Source organism: Haliotis rubra, unplaced genomic scaffold (genome assembly GCF_003918875.1).
Source record: "Haliotis rubra isolate DU_JTF1 unplaced genomic scaffold, ASM391887v1 Scf138, whole genome shotgun sequence".
Classification (NCBI taxonomy): domain Eukaryota; kingdom Metazoa; phylum Mollusca; class Gastropoda; order Lepetellida; family Haliotidae; genus Haliotis; species Haliotis rubra.
Window position 1 is genome coordinate 1576667 of NW_025765314.1, and position 21416 is coordinate 1598082.

General features: G+C 40.4%; 2 protein-coding genes and 1 long non-coding RNA gene across 4 annotated transcripts in view; 1 reads left to right on the top strand and 2 right to left on the bottom strand.

The window, feature by feature from the left end:
• Positions 1-8138, bottom strand: part of LOC124268418 (alanine--glyoxylate aminotransferase 2, mitochondrial-like) — a 32294-nt gene extending 24156 nt beyond the window's left edge. The window contains exon 1 of one of the 2 annotated variants that reach the window (XM_046703385.1): positions 7968-8138. In XM_046703385.1, coding sequence (XP_046559341.1) covers positions 7968-8031 — 64 coding nt within the window. In that variant the 5' untranslated portion in view covers positions 8032-8138. The remainder of the gene's footprint in view (positions 1-7967) is intronic. The other variant, XM_046703384.1, reaches the window with a different exon arrangement.
• Positions 8139-16595: 8457 nt separating this feature from the next.
• On the bottom strand, positions 16596-17294 carry LOC124268426. The gene is made up of 2 exons (XR_006896278.1): positions 17207-17294; positions 16596-16894 (listed from the first exon to the last, which is right to left on the bottom strand). It is a non-coding gene; the product is annotated as an uncharacterized LOC124268426 (long non-coding RNA).
• A 2452-nt stretch (positions 17295-19746) lies between these two features.
• Positions 19747-21416, top strand: part of LOC124268444 (enhancer of mRNA-decapping protein 4-like) — a 33443-nt gene continuing 31773 nt past the window's right edge. Inside the window, 2 exon segments of the mRNA XM_046703404.1 lie at positions 19747-20005; positions 20950-21004. Of these exon segments, the coding sequence (XP_046559360.1) occupies positions 19909-20005; positions 20950-21004 (152 nt within the window). The 5' untranslated portion in view covers positions 19747-19908.

Consider the following 21416-nt stretch of genomic DNA (forward strand, 5'->3'; position numbering starts at 1 on the left):
TGAAACCTGTGTCTACATTCAAATTTCAAACTAGTGATTTTTTTTGTGGGCTAGTAACTTTCAGGCATATCTATCCTGACTGGCTAGCATAACTTGGAAACTATTTCGCACACTGCACACACGTGGCATTCATCATAGGCAGATGCAAAGACTAGCCAGTTGTTCACCTGAATAAACAAATTATGGTTCAAGTGAAAATAAGGACTTTAGCTTTACTGAGGCCTTGAATGTTGCAGGGAAAGAAACCTTTCAAAATTTCCCACTAGACCACAGGACCAGTGAGTGGACAATAATTAGTGGTCCTGTCTGTACTTAACTGGTCCAAAATAACATTTGTAGATTTACCTAACTATCAATACAAAATTCACTGGCCACCAGGACCACTGCAAACCTATCCTGTAGTGGTCCTGATGAATTTTTACTAACCAGAGGCCACAGTGTCAGCGTAAATTTCGCATACTGTGTTGTAGCCCGATCGAACAACTTCTAAGCAAGAGTTGTATGACACACTTTGAAATCTTGATACAAGGAGCATACTCAGTTGTATCTCATAGTTGTAAAATGTGAACACCTACGGCTGGAATACTGCTTGGTGCCAAGTTATAGTTGACTATTGGAAAGTAGAAATCATCTATTTAGAGGAGAATATTTGGTCACAATGAATATTAATGCATGGATCTAAATATGAAACACATGTACATGAGGAGGGCTCAGTTGTATCTCATAGTTGTAAAATGTGAACACCTACGGCTGGAATACTGCTTGGTGCCAAGTTATAGTTGACTATTGGAAAGTAGAAATCATCTATTTAGAGGAGAATATTTGGTCACAATGAATATTAATGCATGGATCTAAATATGAAACACATGTACATGAGGAGGGCTTAGTTGTTTCCTTTACTTCCAGTTCAAAAACTATTTCAGTTTCAAGTTTTCCTTTATTTCTTGACAACAAAACTTAAACTGTCAAGTATTTTTTCTCAACTGAAATGAAAGACCTGAGTATTGTTGGTGACAAAACACTAGTTTTTACAACATTAACAGATACAGCATCTGTGAAGGGAAAAACAGACACACTGACGTGTAGGAAATTTTAAATGTTAAAATACAAATAAAATGCCAGGTGTTCAGGTATTAAAATTACATCAATGCCAAATAAATATAAAATTAATGAGATGAACTGAAGTTAAATGTTTTTAATGTCCCGCCCAATTTAATTGCACTTCCATAGTGACATGTATGAAATTAAACATTTCAGAATGGAAAAATAATGTCTAATGATAATTGCACTTTGATCACATGTGACTGGTACTAGCCCAGACTACTGCTGGTTCCATAGTGCTAGATGAGGCTGTTATGATTAAATCGTGTATTCGATGAATCGTTGTGTATCCCTTCATTAATTCAGTTGGTTATGCACCAGAATCGAATATTCATGAAAAATGTAAAAAGGAGTGTTTTACTTGAATTTCGGTGTTATTTATCAAATACATGCAGAAATAACTACATGTAAGGCAGGCAGGAAAATAGTCAACAGTCTTGTATATCTTCTTTGACTATACTTGACCACTGGCCATTAACTCTGTAGATAGACATGGTTAAAACAGGGGGAAAATAAATTTTAAATTATTTTGATACTGTTTCAGCATGTTCTTTATAATAAGGACACTGACATTTATAAAACTGTCTTCCTTATGTGACACTATACACAAGGAAAAGTAGACCCAACTGCTGACGTGTTATGGCAATAGTTACCCAATAATTGTATGCGTTACCCACTATTTGTAACATGTTTTATCAATCAAAAGTGATCGTATGGAAAATAGCATTCAGAATCGTTACGGTACAAACTTTTTCGAGGTAAAAGTTCAAGAGATATGTGAGAATGTCAACTTTTGCGATTTGGTAAGCTGTGTTCTGATTAGTCAATTGAAAAGGTTAGCTGACACGACCTTCTACAGTCCGTCTGAGTCAACATTGCACGTGCCTCTCGCTCACCTGGCTGTTAGGTGAGCTATCGCTACAACATGGTCACAAATCTTGCAGTATTGAATGAAAATAATGATGGATTGTTAAACAACTTTTTTATTTTGTTGACAAAAATTATAACAAAATTCTGCAGATGGTGTGTTTTTTCCTATTTATTTTGGCGCTGGTTTGAGTCATTTACGATTCTTTGTTTTTTATTTAGAGTGCAATTCATTGGGGAGATTTGGACTCAAACGGACTATACTAGGGTTTGTTAGAGTCAGTATTTATAAGCAGTGCAACTAATAATACTGAGCCTACGTTCACGTAGATTGCCAAGATGTCCCAATTCAAATGTAGAATCTCTGTGCAAATCTCACTTGATGCATATGTCAAGGTCATTACCTTTGTGTGATATAATATAACTCAATTCAGGACCAGCCAATGATCATAATACTATACCAAGTTCTCCTTTCTCCATTCACTTGCTTCAGTGTATGGTCCCTAAACAACTTCCGAACCAATCTGTAAGCTAGCTTCCAAACACTCTGAACAAACCATACAAACCCCCGAACCAATCTGTAAAGCTAGCTTCCAAACACTCTCAACAAACCATACAAACCTCGAACCAATCTGTAAGCTAGCTTCCAAACACTTTGGACAAACCATACAAACCTCCAAACCAATCTGTAAGCTAGCTTCCAAACACTCTGGGCAAACCATACAAACCTCCGAACCAATCTGTAAGCTAGCTTCCAAACACTCTCAACAAACCATACAAACCTCCGAACCAATCTGTAAGCTAGCTTCCAAACACTTTGGACAAACCATACAAACCTCCGAACCAATCTGTAAGCTAGCTTCCAAACACTCTGAACAAACCATACAAACCTCTGAACTAATCTGTAAGCTAGCTTCCAAACACTCTGAACAAACCATACAAACCTCCGAACCAATCTGTAAGCTAGCTTCCAAACACTCTCAACAAACCATACAAACCCCGAACCAATCTGTAAGCTAGCTTCCAAACACTCTCAACAAACCATACAAACCTCCGAACCAATCTTTAAGCTAGCTTCCAAACACTCTGGACAAACCATACAAACCTCTGAACCAATCTGTAAGCTAGCTTCCAAACACTCTCAACAAACCATACAAACCTCCGAACCAATCTGTAAGCTAGCTTCCAAACACTCTCAACAAACCATACAAACCTCCGAACCAATCTGTAAGCTAGCTTCCAAACACTCTCAACAAACCATACAAACCTCCGAACCAATCTGCAAGCTAGCTTCCAAACACTCTCAACAAACCATACAAACCTCCGAACCAATCTGTAAGCTAGCTTCCAAACACTCTGAACATACCATACAAACCTCGAACCAATCTGTAAGCTAGCTTCCAAACACTCTCAACAAACCATACAAACCTCCGAACCAATCTGTAAGCTAGCTTCCAAACACTTTGGACAAACCATACAAACCTCGAACCAATCTGTAAGCTAGCTTCCAAACACTCTCAACAAACCATACAAACCTCCGAACCAATCTGTAAGCTAGCTTCCAAACACTCTCAACAAACCATACAAACCTCCGAACCAATCTGTAAGCTAGCTTCCAAACACTCTCAACAAACCATACAAACCTCCGAACCAATCTGTAAGCTAGCTTCCAAACACTCTCAACAAACCATACAAACCTCCGAACCAATCTGTAAGCTAGCTTCCAAACACTCTCAACAAACCATACAAACCTCCTCAACCAATCTGTAAGCTAGCTTCCAAACACTCTCAACAAAAACCATACAAACCTCGAACCAATCTGTAAGCTAGCTTCCAAACCTCTCAACAAACCATACAAACCTCCGAACCAATCTGTGTAAGCTAGCTTCCAAACACTCTCAACAAACCATACAAACCTCCGAACCAATCTGTAAGCTAGCTTCCAAACACTCTCAACAAGCCATACAAACCCCTGAACCAATCTGTAAAGCTAGCTTCCAAACACTCTCAACAAACCATACAAACCTCCGAACCAATCTGTAAGCTAGCTTCCAAACACTCTCAACAAACCATACAAACCTCCGAACCAATCTGTAAGCTAGCTTCCAAACACTCTCAACAAACCATACAAACCTCCGAACCAATCTGTAAGCTAGCTTCCAAACACTCTCAACAAACCATACACAAACCTCGAGACCAATCTGTAAGCTAGCTTCCAAACACTCGACAAACCATACAAACCTGCGAACCAATCTGTAAGCTAGCTTCCAAACACTCTCAACAAACCATACAAACCCCCGAACCAATCTGTAAGCTAGCTTCCAAACACTCTGGACAAACCATACAAACCTCCGAACCAATCTGTAAGCTAGCTTCCAAACACTCTCAACAAACCATACAAATCCCCGAACCAATCTGTAAGCTAGCTTCCAAACACTCTGGACAAACCATACAAACCTCCGAACCAATCTGTAAGCTAGCTTCCAAACACTCTCAACAAACCATACAAACCTCCCGAACCAATCTGTAAGCTAGCTTCCAAACACTCTCAACAAACCATACAAACCTCCTCAACCAATCTGTAAGCTAGCTTCCAAACACTCTCAACAAACCCATACAAACCTCCGAACCAATCTGTAAGCTAGCTTCCAAACACTCTGGACAAACCATACAAACCTCCGAACCAATCTGTAAGCTAGCTTCCAAACACTCTGGACAAACCATACAAACCTCCGAACCAATCTGTAAGCTAGCTTCCAAACACTCTGGACAAACCATACAAACCTCGAACCAATCTGTAAGCTAGCTACCAAACACTCTCAACAAACCATACAAACCTCGAACCAATCTGTAAGCTAGCTTCCAAACACTCTCAACAAACCATACAAACCTCCGAACCAATCTGTAAGCTAGCTTCCAAACACTCTCAACAAACCATACAAACCCCCGAACCAATCTGTAAGCTAGCTTCCAAACACTCTCAACAAACCATACAAACCTCCGAACCAATCTGTAAGCTAGCTTCCAAACACTCTCAACAAACCATACAAACCCCCAACCAATCTGTAAGCTAGCTTCCAAACACTCTGGACAAACCATACAAACCTCCGAACCAATCTGTAAGCTAGCTACCAAACACTCTCAACAAACCATACAAACCCTCCGAACCAATCTGTGTTAGCTTCCAAACACTCTCAACAAACCATACAAACCTCGAACCAATCTGTAAGCTAGCTTCCAAACACTCTCAACAAACCATACAAACCTCCAGAACCAATCTGTAAGCTAGCTTCCAAAACACTCTGGACAAACCATACAAACCTCCGAACCAATCCTGTAAGCTAGCTTCCAAACACTCTGGACAAACCATACAAACCTCCGAACCAATCTGTAAGCTAGCTTTAAACACTCTCAACAAACCATACAAACCTCGAACCAATCTGTAAGCTAGCTTCCAAACACTCTTGGACAAACCATACAAACCTCCCAACCAATCTGTAAGCTAGCTTCCAAACACTCTCAACAAACCATACAAACCCCTCGAACCAATCTGTAAGCTAGCTTCCAAACACTCTCAACAAACCATACAAACCTCCAACCAATCTGTAAGCTAGCTTCCAAACACTCTGGACAAACCATACAAACCTCGAACCAATCTGTAAGCTAGCTTCCAAACCTCTCAACAAACCATACAAACCCCCGAACCAATCTGTAAGCTAGCTTCCAAACACTCTCAACAAACCATACAAACCTCTCGAACCAATCTGCAAGCTAGCTTCCAAACACTCTGGACAAACCATACAAACCTCCGAACCAATCTGTAAAGCTAGCTTCCAAACACTCTCAACAAACCATACAAACCTCCTCGAACCAATCTGTAAGCTAGCTTCCAAACACTCTCAACAAACCATACAAACCCCCGAACCAATCTGTAAGCTAGCTTCCAAACACTCTGGACAAACCATACAAACCTCGAACCAATCTGCAAGCTAGCTTCCAAACACTCTGGACAAACCATACAAACCTCCGAACCAATCTGTAAGCTAGCTTCCAAACACTCTCAACAAACCATACAAACCTCCGAACCAATCTGTAAGCTAGCTACCAAACACTCTCAACAAACCATACAAACCTCAGAACCAATCTGTAAGCTAGCTTCCAAACACTCTCAACAAACCATACAAACCCCCGAACCAATCTGTAAGCTAGCTTCCAAACACTCTGGACAAACCATACAAACCCTCCTGAACCAATCTGTAAGCTAGCTTCCAAACACTCTCAACAAACCATACAAACCTCCGAACCAATCTGTAAGCTAGCTTCCAAACACTCTCAACAAACCATACAAACCTCAAAAATTCACATTACAGACTAGTCCATCTCACAGTCCCTGAACCACATTATTTTCCCTACTGCCAAGCCTCTCTGCAGTGCTAAAGCCCTAAATAAAGCAAGTCTTGATTCTGAATCTCTGGTCTCCCTGGGGCTCCTTTTCAATTTAAATGGGCTTGTTTGTTTGTCAAAATTATATATGTTCAGGTGAGGGTGAGGGTGAAATTGTTTAACTATCAAAATTATATATATTCAGAGACTAAGCATTAGTCTAATTACAGACCACCATTTTGATATTTTATTTTTACACAAATCACATCCGTTGGAAGGGTATATAACTTCCTGGTAACATGTTTTGGTTTCACTGACATTTCTACTGAGTCTGTTCTCTTGAGACTATTCAAGTTCTGAACACAGCATATGCATGTCATAAGCATGTAAGTGCCCTCTTTGTTAATTTCATCAAAGCTTGCACAGCACAACACATCCAATTAGTGTTTACACTGCTGGATAATTCCTATTGTCAGTCATGAAAGCCTGTTCTGTATGAATGAATAACACCTAATGGGTACACTGTTCACATGGATTCCTACTTTCATTAAACCTAAGTGAACCAGCTGGTGTATAACTGGTCATACAATACAGTATGTTCAACATTTCTTATGGAAATCAGCACATATGGAAATCATGTCAGTGTGTCATACATTTTAGATCAGATTACATAGACCATAGCCGAGAGCCGCGATGCGGTCCTATACAGTCAAGACATGACCCTGCATCGCATGGGATCAGATTACATAGACCCTAGCGAGCCGCGATGCGGTCCTATCGTATAGGACCGCATCGCAGCTCTCGGCTACATAGACCCATAAAATGTCTGTTTTCAGTTTGGCTTATGGAAATTTTTCCTAAAACCCCAAAAGTATGTCTTTATGTTTCCACACATGTATTTTCAGATATATGATAATACTTGACCCATTTCCCGAGACAAGTCGGGCAGGTTTCATTACTACAGAGTATTGGACACTGACTGTCCTATTTTGGGGTCAGTCATGTAGATGGGGCTAAGGGATAGGGAAATACATCAAATCTTATGTAATTGCATCTGGTTAAAGGCTTGTCACATTTTTAAACTTATTTCAAAATTAATTGGGATTATCAGCAGTTTGCTAACTCTGGAATTGATGTTTTCCTGCCCTACTTTTACATTAGCCAGACCACAACACAGTTGTCGCCATAGCCTGATGCAGCACCTACAGCAACACCCGCCCCCACCATGCAGCAACATCCACCCCATCAAAACAAACCGAGCAGCTAGCAACTTCACACACGACGTCTATGTAACTCACATTCTTTGTCCAAACTAGACTACTGAGGAGTGTCAATTTATTATTGCTGAATTATGCTACACATTCTGACACCCAGTTCCGCAGTGAATTAACAGTTATTGCATGTACAGATGAACTTGTTGAACATAACCTCAACAAATGACACAGGTTAAATTAACGTATGACGAATGACAAGTCACTTGGTCAGAGATAAACACTGTAAATAGGCCAGGGAATCGCCCTGTGTTATGTGAACCATGACCTAATCAGGTCAGGAACGGGAAATGTCCATCTCTTGGCTGAATGCAGTATAAACACACGTAAAGCAGCAAAGCTTACCATATTTCACATGCGATCTTGCAAAATGCTTACTCCTGATGATGTTTCTTCCGAGACTCGCCATCGTGCAGTTTCGGCCGATCAGCTGCCCTGAAGTTCGATGCGACTCTCGTAGATGGGCGGTTCAATCCGCCGACAGCTGCCTAAACCTCTGTCGGTACACACGCGCTCATTGGACAGTACTTACACGGTGGGGAATAACAGGGCCGGCCTATGACATGTGTTGAGAAATCCATGAATGATTGTGTAGTTATCGGTTTCAATCAATTGACCGACATATGTTGCAATGTCTTCGTGACGGACCGTCACTGACTCTTGGCCTGACTGATTCTGGGCTGGATAAATGTGTACAAACATATCCATCCTGTTATGTGTTGATTCCCAAACTAAAACTGAAAAGAAACTAAAAAGTAAACCGAGAATCGTTCCGTGAAAGAAAACGGTGTGAAACCAACAAATAGCAAAGCAACATGATATAATGGGTTGTAGGCAAATGGGTCGAAAAAATGTCAAATGGGCCGTGACCAAAAAGTAAATAAGTATATGTACTGCCATAAATGCAAAGACATGCTTGGCAAGTACCATTGTATTATTGTTCTGATATTATGTTTTATATGTCAATAAAAAATGAAAAACATTTGTAAACTTTTTGTTGTTGTTCGGCCCAACTTTTGTTGTTATTCGGCCCATATGACTAATAATAAGTCCCTTTTGACATTTTTTCACGGCCCATTTGACTTTATCCATCGGCCCATTTGACTTGGCACTTCTCGGCCCTTTCGTCCTTCGGCCCATTTGACTAGATCCCGATATAATTAACATTCTACTATTAACACCTGAATACTTAGGCATCACTATGGCAGTACAAAACAGAGTGGCTGTACAAATTCAAAGGTAATAGTATAATTCAATAGTATACAAGAGCAGTGATTATAGCAATAAACACAGTGATGATAATATGGTGTCGTCTCAGGACGCCGACCTTTTGATTTTCCACTAGTCTCAGGACGCCGACCTGCGGTTTCCTTTGAAGGTTAGGTTCTAATTAGGCTTAATTAGCGTCGCGGATAATCTACTCTAGATGTTTTGATAAGGTGAACTCGTCGCACATGTCACTTCCAATTGATTGAAAAGTTTACAATAACACTTAGTAGAGTGCCAATATTGAACACTGTTCATATCTCTGGTATAAATATCTATGGAATGGCAAAAGGATTCACGTTCGATTTCGAAATGGCAAATGCACAGCTAGATCAGAGATTCATCCTTACAGCTCGCGGCAGTCGTTACTTGGTTGTTGGCGGGTTCATGTACAGAGTCAGCAAGAGAAAACGAGACTGGATATCTTGGATATGTACTGCAAAAGACTGATGAAGACCGCTGCCGACAACTCGGAGACTACATGACCAACTTCTGGGTGGAGGGAGATCTGCCCATGACGCAATGGAACCACCACAACACAGATGGGCCAAGAACAAACAACCACCTACAAGGGTGGCATTCACGCCTGAAGAAATACGTCGGCAAGGCTCATCCAAACATTTTCGAGATTGTGTCGTTGCTGTCACAAGAACAGACCAACACCGAAAAGAAGCTGGTCCAGTATGCTGCTGGCCAGAAGCGTCCGTCCAAGAAGAGGAAATACAGGGATTTGGAGCGAAGACTGGATGACATTTGTCACCAGCTTGAACAACGAACACTGTCCGTGAGGCAGTTTACTGATTCAGCATCCCACCTATTGCATTTAGGTTAAAATCTGTGAAAAAATGTATGCTATATGAATTTACGATGTATTTATTAAAAATGCTAAAATCGGTCAACTGATGAAACTCTGTCATCTGTTGTCATCTTCTCATTAGGTGCGCTCTGATCCGCATATTCCGGATTATCCTCCTCTAACAACTCCTGCATTGTCCTCGTAATCCAGTATTAATTGGCAAAATGAAACTAGTCTCAGGACGTCGACCTTTATATTTCACTCAACCGTAAACTTTGGTCGAAAGGTCGGCGTTATGAGCCTGAACCGATAATATATACCTCACAGCAAGAGAAATTCAGCTTGAACCGCCTCCGTGGTGTAGTTGTTAGAGCGTCCCCCCGGAGAGCGGAAGGTCGCGGGTTCGATCCCCGGCCGCGTCATACCAAAAGACGTTAAAATATGGTACTTGTTGGTCCCTGCCTGGCGCTCGGCAGTAATGGGTACAACAAGGACTGGTCGGCTCGGAGTCAGTATAATGTGTCTGAGTGGGGTATTCATGCTCCACTGCGGCATGGTATCTCAGTGGGCTAGCACTATAAAACCAGCTTAAGTCTGGGCTAGTACAAGCAGCCGCACATACACATACACACGTATGCACGTCGTCATATGAGCGAAATATTCTCAAGCACGACGTAAAACCCAATTTCACCTCACCTCACCTCTGAAATTCAGCTTGCAACTAGGACTAGGCGGGGTGTGATGATCAACACCAGGGGCAGATACAGCTTTTGAGAGGGTGGGGGTTGCACACTCCTAAGTAGGGGGTTTGCACACTTCATTCTCACCCCTTTTCACCGATCATTTACTAAACTTTCAGGACAAAGGGGAGGGATGCGCACTCCTGCAAACCCACCCACCCCAAAACCCAAACAAAACAAACAACAACAAAAACACACACCACACTCTGGACCCGCCTATGAACACTTACAATGCTGTCTCCCAGTGATATGAGATTTCATGTGAGATGAGCTGCAATTACAACACACATTACTCATTGATACATTCATACACTGATAATCTACACAGTAGATTATGACATTAAAATATTTATGTCAATGCAAATTTACGTAATTACTTTTACTACAACCATAAGAAATTTCTACTAAAATACCAACTAAATAATCAGCGTAGGTTCGTGAATGCCTGGTGTGACGTTGAGTTGGCCGGATTTCCAGGAGTCACATTAACATCGACCATCACAGCTATTCGATTTACAGAGTTGCGCCCCCTATACTATCCAGGATCCGTTAATCGTAAATCGAGTCTTAAATTCGCCACGATCATAATATTGGATTGTCAGATCATACATAGCCTCCAAATGAGTGGGTGAGTGAGTTTAGTTTTACGCCTTACTCAGCAATATTCCAGCTATATGGCGGCGGTCTCTAAATAATCGTGTCTGGACCAGACAATCCAGTGATCAACAGCATGAACATCGATCTGCGCAACTGGGAACCGATGACATGTGTCAGCCAAGCCAGCGAGCCTGACCACCCGATCCCGTTAGTCGCCTCTTACGACAAGCACGGGTTACTGAAGGTTCATTCTAACCCGGACCTTCAAGGGTTGTCTCCAAATGAGAACGACGAATTGGAATAGTCTGTTGAATGTCAATATGTAGCCTTGCTCCAAGGTTTTACTGAATGCTAAGCCCTGTTGAACCCCCTGAACACACACACACACACACACACACACACACACACCGATCCGACACTTGGGAGGGTCTTTTCTGTTTTGTGAATATGAACGGAACTTCATTATGGCAAGAATAATGCATACTAACGTTAAAAACCCCTGTAAAAACACGTTTACTTAAATGATTTGTTTTTATAGTACCAATGGCGAAATGTTTAGTTCACGACCTCAAATAAATACAATGTGCGTTTTCAATATTATATGTCGACTGAAAAGATATAACTACTTGACAATGATTAAATATCAAGCCATAAAATACAGAACTACAAAAAGCTAGCACAGCAGGGATTATTATCACAAAGTCAAAATGTAACCATCATGGGTGTTACCAAAAAACAGCATCCGATGAACTTCCAGAGTTCCTTCCATCTGTGTTGGTTAAACAAACAACACGTGCCCTTTGGTATATGAGATCACATGCAGTCACCGGCCTGCAGGCGGGTAGAGTGGTAGAGATGCGACCTAGATAGTACCTCAATAAAGACAGACCAGAGTGAAAGTCAAACAAATAACTTATTAATCAAGCCAGAGGTTACGTGAGTGAGTGAGTTTAGTTTTACGCCGCTTTTAACAGTATTCCAGCAATATCACGGCAGGGGACACCCAGAGGTTACGTAAAACAGACCTGGGTGCCGTTCGACTAACCGATCTTAGCTCTATGCCAATCGTAAACCCCTAAAATCCCAATCTTAGCATGACGTTACGATCGGTGTACCGTTCCACTAACCAATCTTACCTAAGTCAATCGTAAAGTTAAGATTCAAAGTCTAAGTTGCTCATGACCAACTTAGGATAGCTAAAATCAATCGTAGAGAAACCAAAACGGTGGCTTTCCTATATTCTATGTGAAAAATAAGAGCGAGCATTTCACCGTGAGCGTCCCCTAAAATCCCCCATGAAATGAATTTGTATATTTCTGTGATGTAAACAAACACTGCACTGAAACCTTACAAATGTCAGGCCAGTCTGACCACTGTCGTCATGGGAACACAACCGAGCGAGTCGGTGTGACACATTTGTACAACAATATTGCAACGTCATGGTTAAGAATAGGGACAGCCGTGAAGTGAACAATGTTCTGAAGCAAAAAGATACAAATATGTTTGATTTCACTGCGCATATTTGGTGGGGATTCTAAAGACAGGCCGCGTGTTATTCAAGACCACTGACAGATTCTACATACGTTGTATATAGCCTCGTCACTCCTTGTTTATTCTGATTGACAAGGTTCAGGCACATATTAAAAGCTCTGACACAATTGACATTTTTAAAGTCCAGACTTAAAACCTGTTCTCAGTATATTACTTATAATCTCGGCTGTAAATATTCTCGTGTAAATTATCTGTACACAGCGCTTTGAGCATGCCCAAGGATGTGGAATAGGCGCACTATAAATATGCATTTATTATTATTATATTATGCTTGATACCCAGCGTTCTCACGCACTTGCACCTGAAACCAAGGTGCTCACTACCCTAATATTTTGCTCTAGGTTTTTTCTCCACGTTTACACTTGGTTGGAAAAATACCCATGAAGGCCCAGGTTAGAATATTGAACTTCAATAACCCATGCCTGTCGTAAGAGGCCACTAACGGGATCGGGTGGTCAGGCTCGCTGACTTGGTTGACACATGTCATCGGTTCCCAACTGCGAAGATCGATGCGCATGCTGTTGATCACTGGATTGTCTGGTTTAGACTCGATTATTTATAGCTAAGATACATAGCGTTCACTAACATGAACGCTCATGCTAGTGAACGCTATGCATCTTAGCTAGATTATTTACAGACCGCCGCCATATAGCTGGACTATTGCTGAGGGCAGCGTAAATCTAAACTCACTCACTCACTCAGTTGGTTCGTAAACTACTTCCATCATTTGCTAGACTATGCAAAGGGAGATAACTCGTGCCTCGCATTCCTCTATCTCTCGCACGAAAGAGTCTCGATCTAAGCTTGGATCGGATCGTAAGATCGGGACCGGCTACGATCGGCCTAAGATCGGGTAGTGGAACGGGTGTAACTTTTAGCTAAGACGATTGTAAAATTGGCGTAACTTGCTAAGATTGATCTTAGATAAGATCGGTTAGTGGAACGGCACCCTGGAACTTTTTTCGATTACACACGAACATACTATGCAAACGTATCCATGCCGCAGTCTAAAAGAACAGTTATCGTCTCAGTAAATGATACATTTTTTATGAATAGGTACGCAAGACCTGCACTTATCGGTCGAACAAGTCACAGAAAAGCTAAGTGTTTTGTCCGTGTGGGATATGTTTTGTTTGTTGTTTAAAGCATTGCTCTGCAATATTCTAGCGATGGTCTGTAAATAGTCGAGTCTGGACAAGACAATCCAGTGATCAACAGCATGAGCTTCAGTCTTAACCATGTGAGGAGCCTGACCACCCGACCGCGTTAGACACATCTTACGACAAGCATGGGTTGCCGAAGACCAATTCCACCCAATTTTTTAGGGGTCCATGACATGTCCCGAAAGGTCAAGGTTAATAGTTGCACGTGGTGCTGGTTCGAGGCCGTAATGGTAACTTTGAGGACCATATCCATCTTAAATCATGGTCCCATTCAAAGCACGTGCTGAATTGATGGTAATCTAATATGCACCCGCGCAGATGAAGGAAAGTCGTTTTTTTTAAAATTGTTGTTTACAAGTCAAAATTAGTCCAAGAAAGCATATTTCTATGCGATGATATGCATATAATATAAATTACGTCCAGAAATAGAATGTGTACACAATAGTGACGCATTATGTTTTTCTGCGTACTGGGGCGATGGGGGTAGCCTAGTGGTTAAAGCGTTCGCTCGTCATGCTGAAGACCCGGGTTCGATTCCCCACATGGACACAATGTATGAAGCCCATTTCCGGTGTCCCCAGCCGTGATATTGCTGGAATATTGCTAAAAGCGGCGTAACATTTTTTCACACATTTCTTCTGCATACGACTATCATTTTAAGTTATGACATGAACATGACCATATGTTGCTGGACGGGCACACTACTGGAGGATGAACTTTAGCTGAAAACTATTGGAGAGCCGTTGGTCAATATTCAACATATCGGAGACTTTCAATAAGAATGCGCTTGGCCATTCTTCAACTAACATTCATCTGACTTTGTTTTATTGACATTTGCATATATTATATTAATACTGCTATCAGATAGCATTGTTCTGTTATGCCTTCTACTGTTTTCTGAGTACTTCGTCCCACTGTTAAGCCCATTTTTCGAATGAAGCACTCTTAAAATGACTGATACTCGATGCCCACGTGATTTGAAATAGAAAGGCATGTTTTTAGGCGCGTGCGTGTGTCTGATATCAATGTATGACTGGTGCGTGTCGGCGTTGCTCCACTGAGGTACCATGTTTCAATTTAACATGATAACCACATACTTTCCGCTCTCTCCATATCTGGTTAGACGTATTCACACGCAGCCACCTATATTCATGACTGTAATACTGTCATAGTGGATACAGTCACTCACCCCCTCACTCACTCCCCGCCCACTGAAATCGTGTACACTCTCTGCATTATGAGTCAATCAGACTATAAACAAAGGTTCCATTTAAAGGGGAAGTGTACACGAAAATTAACCTTTTTGTCTTCCACTTTTTCATCATAAGAAATGTTTGTCAAAACAATACAGATAACTAATTTATTTTTTGCGTTGTATCAATTCAAAGTTTCCACATTAACCGAATGTTCTATGTCCACAATGAACACACCATGGCTTATGTCCCTTGGAAATGACGTCATTGGTGCTGAATGACGTCGTTAGACCTTATTAGAACCATTTCACGTGGTGCAGGTATGGGTGTGGTTCTTGTGTCTCGATGCGCAGGCTACTGTTTCAATCCACCTGTTGCCTACTGGCCGTCAGCTGGCTATATGGTCAGTTCCACACTGTTACATTGTACAGAAAGTGTTACCACTTAACCAAATTGTATAACATTCAACCTGAGTCGGTTGTCTTTCCAATCAACTTCTTTCGCCAAAACTCAAACGTACATAATAAGCACTACATCTAGCAGGCCATCGGTGAATTAGGGCTGCGACGATTCACCGATGCAACGATAGATCACGATACATTTAAGTTTGATACAGCTATCGTATCGTCGAGTGGTGTATCGATTTCAAAACAGTTTTATCTTAAATATGTTAAACTACTTATTTAGAGAAAAATAGGCAAGTATGATAGAGTTACTTGCTTGTTTATTACAATAATGTTATTGTTATACACAAATACCTTGTAATAAATCAGTTTACATCTGAATATTATGCCATTCTTTCAAGGTGTATGTATCGTGATGCGTATCGTATAGCAGGTAAAATATCGTATCGCATCGTGACATATCGTCCCAGTCCTACGGTGAATGAGAAGGCATTCTACGTTTGGTACATTCCTTCATTTAAATCGTACAATATATGTCCGTCCTCTTCAACCTTCACTTTGATGTCGAAACCATATCCAAATACATCGTAAAGATACAATTAGCAGTTTTGAATTCTGTTTGAAATTTCTATGATATCATCCGCTCATTGCAGGGAACATTTAGTGAAAATCCAGCCAGTCTTGACACTACATCACAATCCATTGCGTTTTCGTAATTCTTACTTTAAACGTCGAATTTTACTGGGAGAATTAAGGTTGTTTTTTTTAAAAACCCGTATAATTGTGATCACCGGTATCTGTTGTTGTTTGATGGCATCACCAATTCTGAAACATTGTCGATGAACCGAGAATAGCTTTGAATATTTTGGAAAATATGCAGACGTCGTTCGAAGTGAACTTTCAGACAGTGTTTATAGAATTACGTCACACGTATGTCGGTTATGTTTTGCCCATTACATCACAACTACAATTCAAAACCATCTTCCTTACATGAATCCTTGAATTCCTCATACAGTTCAAAATAAAGTGACAAATGGTCTTTGTCACCAAAACCAAGTGTCTCAGTGAAGTCTAGCAAAATATATCAAGTGTCGCGCTGTGAAAGTACCACTCGTTTGAAATGTAAACAAAGCTCGTCTCCTGCAGATATTACACTGTGCATCGTTTACTCATACTATGAGTGATCCGGTTCGCCTACTCGTTGCATACACTTGCTCATAAGTTTTAGAACATGCATGGGAAGAGCATCGAAGAAAGATATAGTTGAATAAAATAGGTGTATTCCAATTATTTCCACGATTCAACACAATATACACCCGTAACCAAGTTCGCCCATAGTAATCATGTGCATAGCTAAGAGGGCTTCTTGTTCTTGAGAAAACATTGGTTGAGGTCCAGATTGTACAGTGTCAATGCTCTGTCTTTTAATGTTGTGATAGGCACATTAAAATGCCGAGCCGCTCTTTGTACAGGACCTTATCCTTGACAACCATGTTGAAGGCATTGTCAATGTCTTCCCGGGAATAGTTCCTGTACCCTCCACCTCTAACACTGCAAGAAGTCTGCAAAATAAATAATTTCTGGTGTCTCACGGCGAATGCAAAAAATGTACCTTCGGAATTGTTTTTCGTTTCAGATTGTTAGGTGTTAATTTGGGACTGATATGCGAGCCGTACTTTTCGCTCCGCACAGCGAAGGATAGTTGCGATCATGTGACTTCCTATTTATAGATTGCCTGCCACTAGCAGACGACGGATCTTACTGAATTTTCGCTTGCTATTTTTTTCATATAGGCAATGGATTGTTCATCTGAAGTGGTATTAACGATCTCAGGTACATAATATTGATGTTTGTTTGCTTTTGATATAACTTACCCTCCGGATTTCCATTGTGAATAAAAGTTCCACGACAGCGACTGGACATCCGCCTTACCGATTAAACTGCTCGTGCGCTCCGATCGCGCACGTACTCACGCGATATAACGCGAGAATTGCAATCGAGTTTTGACTTAAGAGTTTTGACTCAAATTTGAGACAATGCAGGAAAATGCATTTCCCAGAATAAACTGAAATCGATATTAAACTCAAACATAGTAAACAATTTGAGTTTGGTGGATAGATTACTTAAAGGTCACATGCAACCAAAAATCAAACATAATTAAAACACAATTATCACTTATTCATGACATATAATATACATTGCTGGTTATGAAAAAACATATAAACAAAATTATAAGCGTACAATCGCAAATCAAAAGTGCAATATTGTGTACTTGGGTTTACTTCCCAAGAAACGAAGCAGCCGGGATACCGAACCCAGTCAGAGCGGGTGGGTGTGCACTCAAGTGTAACGGCTGGTTCATTTGCAGATGCCATCACGGCTCATTGTGTGTGTATATATAGAGATGTTGGGTTTTGTAAATACATGCTCGTTTTTTGTGTATAACATTTTGCAATCAACAGACATCATAACATGTCATGTGTTCAAGTATCACACCTGCCTGTCTGTGTTATTACATAATGTGACAGAGACCGAACTCGGGCCATAAATCAATGCATTTTGTTTATGGTGTATAGCCTGATTGGTGTTAAGTTAATTTGCATGTGGTCAGTGATAGCAGCTGTGTATTGAATATTGTCATGAGCAGACAGGCAGGCAGACACACAGGTGTCAATAAAACAAGACATCGAGTTTTGTCTGTGACAACGACATATCTATATCACAGTTAGAAATTCTGTCAACGCTAAATAATAACATTGCTTTTAAGTATCGAACTGAGAAAGTGACTCGGTAAGAAGAACGTGTGGTGAAATAGACAAATGAAATTATATAAACAGTTAATTCACTGTCATAACATGTAAAAAGCTCGCGCCTGTGAGATATCAACAAAACATTAGAAAAATAGCTCACACCAAAGCCTTCACCGAGTATTCACCCGACAACCCGCTTCCAAGCTGCGCTAACCTATTTCACTGTGCACTTGCTATGAGCGCAGCCAAGCTGTTGAAACCAGTTTTCCCCCGATAAGTCGGGGGAAAATGAGTGAATCGTTTGAACTCCGATTTCGCGCGTTTTTTTTCATCGCGTTATTTTTCAACTTTATAAGTTGAATTTGCATTTTTGACGATTTGTTTCGGTAAGTCCATACCGAAAGGTATCAGAATCTGCAAAGTTGTGTTTTACGTTGCATGTGACCTTTAAGTTCTTTGGGCTTTTTATTTTACAGATGCACTTGAGTTAATAATTCAGCTGTTTCTAATTGTCAAACTCAGTTTGAAATTTGAGTAAAAACTTAAGTTTGTTCCGAGAAATCGGAGCCAGAACGTCGAATTCAGCTCGTGTTGGGAGTTTCCGTATGCGTGACGCCATGACTGACGCAAACTCACACACAACAATGACGGCACTTCTCATTTCTGACTACTGCCCTTGATCACAATGAAAGCAAAAAGAAAATAACAACCAGCAGATTGTCAGAACATGTCGGACTACTTTCATGTCACATTTATGCATATACGTTGCTTGAAACAAAGAAAGTTTCGTTCCAAAAATCCTGCGTACTCGTGTCGGTGAACACGCCATTTTGAGAAAGTCAATTTCCCGAAAGTGATGTCATACGAACGTCAACATTGTTATACATATTTGATATTTCCATTGAGGTGAGGTTATGAATGAAAATACACACGATCATTTCTATCTTGCTGCTTACATTGTCAGTTCTAATGCTTCTTTCGTATTTTACATCCGTGTTTTTGCGTGATTAATGTCAGAATTCACATCTTTTGGCTTTGGGACTAGACAGGAGACCAGTATAAATCAGCTGGCACCAATTACGTCATAATGAAAGGGCAGTAACTCTGGCCTGTTTAGCTCGGCAAACTGAGACCTCATAATGACCTAACATTTCAGCACTTATAGTGCATGTTATACATTCATTGTAAGAAAAATTAGTGTATATTTTCAAACACTCATATTAAGTAATTAAAAATTCCATTTTGGTTCACATAAGAAAAAACGTGATTTTTCCGTGTACACTTCCCCTTTAAGCAGTAAAACATACCGTTGTTGCGTTTGTTTCTCCTATGTTTATTGCGTCAAAGCAAGTCGTGTAACATTTATGATTGAAAATATCGACTGAAAAGCGGGAAGCAAACACATTGGTCAAAAATGAGATATTGACTGAGTGACTGTCTATTATAAATATCAAAAGGCCCTAAGCGCATTCATAGTTTCGTATAGCAATTGTAGAACCAGTTTGACAATGCCGATGGCCGAGGTTTTGCCATTTCCTTTATCTATCTTTGTAGCGTCATGTAAAAATATTACATTTGGGCGTAACAGATAATGTATATATACATTGCAAGGTTATCAATTTAGGGAAACAAATAACTATACATCATAATCTCGCAGTGGCGAGACTTCCGATAACCGCCATATTTAGAAAGCCGGGAAGCACCTGCTGGCGACGTAAACAAAACACGTGCAAAATCTTGTAACACTTCTGACCTTTCTGACCCGAATGTGATTAATCTGCATTGTTTAACTCTAATTGTTTCTTCTGTAATCATCATAAGGGGCGATGGATACCCAAGACAGCGCCCAGTCGTCTCTGAATAGTACCGATACAAGTCAGCTCTTGAGAGAATTACAAGCTCTGAACTTAGACAGATCACCCGGTGTGTTATTTTGAGATCAACTTGACATATATTTCTTAGCTACACATTTATGTTTTATTAAAAGTACATTCCATGCATGTATCCTTAGTTCTTCTTAATAATTAACAATGCTGTAGTAATCTGAACCCGAGTTCGGAAGTTATTTACCTGTTGTCAACAAATTGCGAGTAGTGTTCATCCCTGATGATGTGATTCTCCTATGCAGTCCCAATACTGTTTATGGAATACACCAAGACGATCTTTAGGAAGGTTTATACAGTTGACCATAAATACAGTTGACCATAGACACAAAACGTTCCTTTAGTTTCTTAATAATCAGTAGGAAATTCTTCACAACAAGAACTCACAATTCATTAATGGTCCCAGTCAGAGACCTTGGAAAACCTTGATACTGATACTTCTAGAAAATATCACCATCTTTTCGGATACATTCCCAAATGTTGACTTTCAGGCAGAGTAGGTCCGCCTTGTCCCATGCTTGTCAAAAGGGATGGCAAATGCAGAATGGGTGGTAAATGATATGTTACATATAGTAAACAATGAGTATTATCTTGCCTCACACATAAAGGTCATTTTCTGATTGTCTGAGCGCTCTTCTATTATTTTCAATGTGCGTTAATAGAACTGGGGCCATTCAACCCCCTCTAGGTGAAGTCAGGGTTGCAGTGGTGTATTGGGCAAAGTTACTAATGGCCTGTATTCTCCATTAAACAATGGAATGTGTGGATGATGTGGATTGGTTTTAGGACTGCATAATATTTTGTTGCCGATTCCTTTGAATGTAACATTGACTTTTTTCATTGCTCCTGTTATGGTTTTGATAGATTTAAGTGACTCTCTCCCTTTTGCTGAATTATACATGTGTTTTCATTATGTTCATCATCAATTTGTTGTCTATTTCTGACATTGGCCATGATGGTGATGATAATATGATTTTTAACCAGGCTCATCGCATGGAAGTTTCGGAACAGGAAGAAATATCCCTGGAACAGGGGATAGGTATGTATATATATCTGTAATATTAATAATACTATTATATATAGTTACCATGTTTGTTTGCATGTGATTTTGGAAACATCATGAAATTTCTACTACTAGAAACACTGTGAAATATTCTTCTGTTGGTTTGATAACAATGATGATAATTCTGATCTGCTGACTGGGGGGAGGGGTATGGAAATATTAATCACCTGTTGTACCTGATCTGCCGACTGGGGAGGGTATGGAAATATTAATCACCTGTTGTACCTGATCTGCTGACTGTGGGGAGGGGTATGGAAATATTAATCACCAGTTGTACCTGATCTGCTGACTGTGGGGAGGGGTATGGAAATATTAATCACCTGTTGTACCTGATCTGCTGACTGTGGGAGGGTATGGAAATATTAATCACCTGTTGTACCTGATCTGG